At 37.2% G+C, this 3,784-nt stretch overlaps 1 protein-coding gene across 1 annotated transcript; it reads right to left on the bottom strand.

Annotated features, from left to right (window-relative positions):
- Nucleotides 1-972: 972 nt before the first annotated feature.
- Nucleotides 973-2,889, bottom strand: LOC113304480 (acyl-coenzyme A thioesterase 13-like). The gene is made up of 3 exons (XM_026553608.1): nucleotides 2,563-2,889; nucleotides 2,311-2,457; nucleotides 973-1,317 (listed from the first exon to the last, which is right to left on the bottom strand). The coding sequence occupies exons 1-3, from the start codon at nucleotides 2,797-2,799 to the stop codon at nucleotides 1,174-1,176; spliced, it is 528 nt and encodes a 175-aa protein (XP_026409393.1). The 5' UTR covers nucleotides 2,800-2,889; the 3' UTR covers nucleotides 973-1,173.
- Between the last annotated feature and the right edge of the window lie 895 nt (nucleotides 2,890-3,784).

A 3,784-nucleotide genomic window follows, 5' to 3' on the forward strand; every position in this document is an offset into this window, starting at 1 on the left:
TCTGTGTCAGCCAAACTTCCTCTCGGCCGTTGATCTGGGATCTTCCTCGGGATTGGGTGCGTTAATACCCAAGGGGTATTATCTGGTGCTTCTCTGAGCCATCATACCTCGGTGGTCCTCTGTCCCTGACCGTCAGATCTGCTGACCGATGACATCTTCTGATGAAATGCTGGCTATCATGTTTTGATGTCTCGCTTCACATACCTTCCACGTGTCTCTTTCTATACACGTGGAGGATGATGAGAGGTGTACATACAATCTGCAACGGTATTTTACTTTCACTGATAAACCTTACATTTAATTTCTAATAATAAAAAGGATTTTCAGTTTGTTGAATATATGTAGCACTTTACTGCCATTTCGATACCAACGGTAACTACATATTGAAGGAAATTGAGAAAGGAGGGTTGAAATCATCTGGCTTTCGCAATAAGAGTACAGAGGAAAGATATTCATTTCTTTTTTCTGGTATGCTATAGTTATGTTTTCCATACCTATGGTTAGTGTCGAAAAAACTGCTCCAAATAATTGAATAAACAGCCCTACCAAATGCAATAAAAATTACTCCCAAGTGTGATTAAGATTATGTTATTATGCATATTTAAGGTATCTAAACCCGAAATTTCTTCATCTAGATTCATGAAATCTAAAGCTCTGTCGAATTTATAAGGGAAGTAGACGATGAAATACCACACTCTACATTATGATTCAAGTTTCTTACGCGGTGTAGGTTTAATCAACACAGACAATTTTGAGCGCTACTGCTATCTTTTATTGACAGGAATGAAATGATATATTTGTTCAAAGCTCACATTTACAGCAGAAGCTGAGTGGTACGACATAGATATAATTCCTTATCTTCATCCACAACAGTTCTAGCACAAGCCATTGCAACAGCACCTCCATGAAGTGTACCATAAGGATTCTGCAAATTCCAATCTGCACTCCCAAGGACCAAAGATTTTCACTGTCTAGGCTAAAGATTAACAGTTGAACTAAGAGAGAACATTTTCAATCCAGTTAATGAAACAGTGACTCGTATAATCATCATCTACGATTCATAGTTTCAGTGAAGTATAATGTCATAGATCTCCTATTAATTAGTAAATACAACACACTACAATGAACAAAAAAGAATGGTTTCTCTTCTTTTTTGTATGTTACAATGTCTTCTCATAATTTTGAAACTGGTGCCGTAAAGAAGGTAGCATGAGCAGTATAAACAACTTTATTTGTTCCCCTGACCCTGAACTCAACAGATGTTGTGGTTACATTCCTGCCACTCTTCACTATGCATCCATCAACTTCCAATTCCACCTGAAAAAAGGATAAGAAAAATCAAAGACTAGAACATCAGAAAGCGTATTCAACGGTTACATTCTTTTCCACACTAGACCTAAAATCCCTAACCAAAAATGTTATTGGGAGGCAGGTATCCTGAAAAAGGAAAGCTGCAGTGAAAGTTGTGTATCCGACTGCATAGAGCTGATGGACGGAGAATGCAAGGGTTTTGTTCAAGTAAGAAGGATTCTCGTCAATCATTCCCACTGCGAAGCTTCAAAATTTCATTCATCATCATTGAAAATATCTAAAAGATCCTTTTAAGCTACAACTATAGGCACCACAAGCTGAATGGTTCCCATTTGATGAAGTAACATTCTCTTCCAAACTACCAACTATTCCCAACCCCAATTGCTGTTGCAATCCAAATGCCAAACACATACTAGAGAGATACATAAAGTATACAGTAATCAGGATCATCTGAAAAAATTCTTCAAGGTCACAATTATCGTATTTGCTACTTTCCAAGTGAATCACTTAAAAGACACTAAATGGATAAAAGAGCATAACATGCCAGCCGAGGTCCAAGCAGAACCACTAAACTAGAAGTCTAGAACATATGAAACACGAGTCCATATTAAAGTCTAAAGATAATACGGAACGTCTCAAAAATGTTAAAATGCTCATGCATTTGGTGCACCTTCTGTCATATTCACTGTGACTGCCAGCATTCACCCCATTGACTGCTCATTTAACACCAAAAAGGGCATCCACGGGGGAGGCGTGCACCAAATGTGCGTGCATACTAGCAAAACCCAAACCCTTCCTCCAGGGACAGGGGAAATAGAATTTTCAGGTGATCAAGCAAACAACCGATGTCTATATAACAATACATAAGTTGTGAATCTCTAATGTAATCTACCACAATCATTGATTCCTAAACACCAAAATGACAAAATTGAGCATCTGATATATAACAATTCATTCACAACTAAAAAATGCGACGCAGAAATTTGTTTCAGAACTTACATTTATAGCCGAAGCAGAGAGATAAGATAGACTCATTTCTCCAAGAAACAACTCCCTATCTTCATCAACAACAGTTCTAGCACAAGCCGTAGCTACCAACTCAGCAACTCCAGCAACTGTTCCTCCATGAAACGTACCATAAGCATTCTACAAACCCAAATCAAAACCCATTAATAAAACTAGTTAAAATTCATAACCCAGATACAATTTTTCATAATTAAGCAAGAAAAATGAAAAAGATTGGATTTTTACAGTGACTAGACGCTTGACAGTGAGGTGACAAACAATACGACCACGTTCAATACGATCGACCTTGAGAAGATTTCTCATCATATCAGAGACAAAACCCTTTTTCTGATGAGTTTCAGGAAGATCTTTGGAAGCTCCAAGTCTTTGTAAGAATCCCTCGACATATTTCTTCCTCAAGTTCCATTCGTCTGTATTGCTTGCAGAGGACCTAATTAGTGAAGAAGAAGATGTTGAGGCCATTTGATTTGAGAATTAATCTATGGTTTCATCACCCTGCTCAAGATCTCTCTCTCTCCTGAATCAAATTCAATGAAATTGGGGAAAGAAATTCCAATTGGGGAGGTTTTCATGGAAATCTATGTACGGTGTTCTTACACTTCGCTTACACCGGGAGGACTGAGGTAGCTTTTAGAGCAGAATTGCTAATAGGGGTATCGGATTCCACAAGATGGTACCAAATGCATATAAGACAGAGGATTTTTTATTTTGTCCTATATGTATTTTGGTACCCTCCTGTGGAATCTGGTACCCCATTAGCAGCATTGCTTTTAGAGCAGTTCCTATGAAAGCAAGGCCTGAAAATTATGCATGAACCAAAATAGAAAATTATGAAATGAAAGCAAGGCTTGAAAACCTAATTTTTGACTGGGAAGATTTTCATATGACTAATGAAGATTCGTTGAGAAATTCAATCACAAACTTTCAGAAATAGTGAATGTCTCACATGCGTTACGAAAAACTATTTCTCAAAAGTATATTATGCTAAAAATTCTGAGATCTTTACTAGCTCGATACAAGTCTAATAAACATGTTGTCACATAAGGAAATGATCTTTCAAAACTTTCAAGAAGTTATCTTGTTGGAAAATTAAAGATATTTGATCATGAATAATGCGTGAAAACTGAACAAGGCATTGCCTTTAAAGCCACAAAAAACACGAGTAATCTTGAGAAGGGTTAAAGTGATTGTGTGCCAAAGAAATGTCGTGAAAATGACGACGAAGATCCTTAAGAAGATCTTGAAACTTGTGTCCCTAATCACACGAAAATTCAGAAATCTTCTAAAGACGATAAATAAACAATTCTCTAACGAACCTCCACCTTCATCAAGCATGCCTCACAATTGTGTCTCTCCACAAAAAAGGAACCTCTAAGATAGTGATGATGAAGACGTGCCTCTTACCAAGGTTTTAGTCACTTGGAAAATGAATTTCCTAATTCAAGAA

The sequence above is a fragment of the Papaver somniferum genome, chromosome 8, assembly GCF_003573695.1.
Source record: "Papaver somniferum cultivar HN1 chromosome 8, ASM357369v1, whole genome shotgun sequence".
NCBI classification, from domain to species: domain Eukaryota; kingdom Viridiplantae; phylum Streptophyta; class Magnoliopsida; order Ranunculales; family Papaveraceae; genus Papaver; species Papaver somniferum.

Bases quoted from the DNA above. Each gene is read 5' to 3' on its own strand.
- LOC113304480 (XM_026553608.1), bottom strand. From the start codon at position 2,799: ATGGCCTCAACATCTTCTTCTTCACTAATTAGGTCCTCTGCAAGCAAT. The intron at 2,458-2,562 runs GTAAAAATCCAA...TTGGGTTTGTAG, and splicing joins CTGTCAAGCGTCTAGTCACT to AATGCTTATGGTACGTTTCA. The intron at 1,318-2,310 runs GTAAGTTCTGAA...TCCTTTTTTCAG, and splicing joins TCTCTGCTTCGGCTATAAAT to GTGGAATTGGAAGTTGATGG.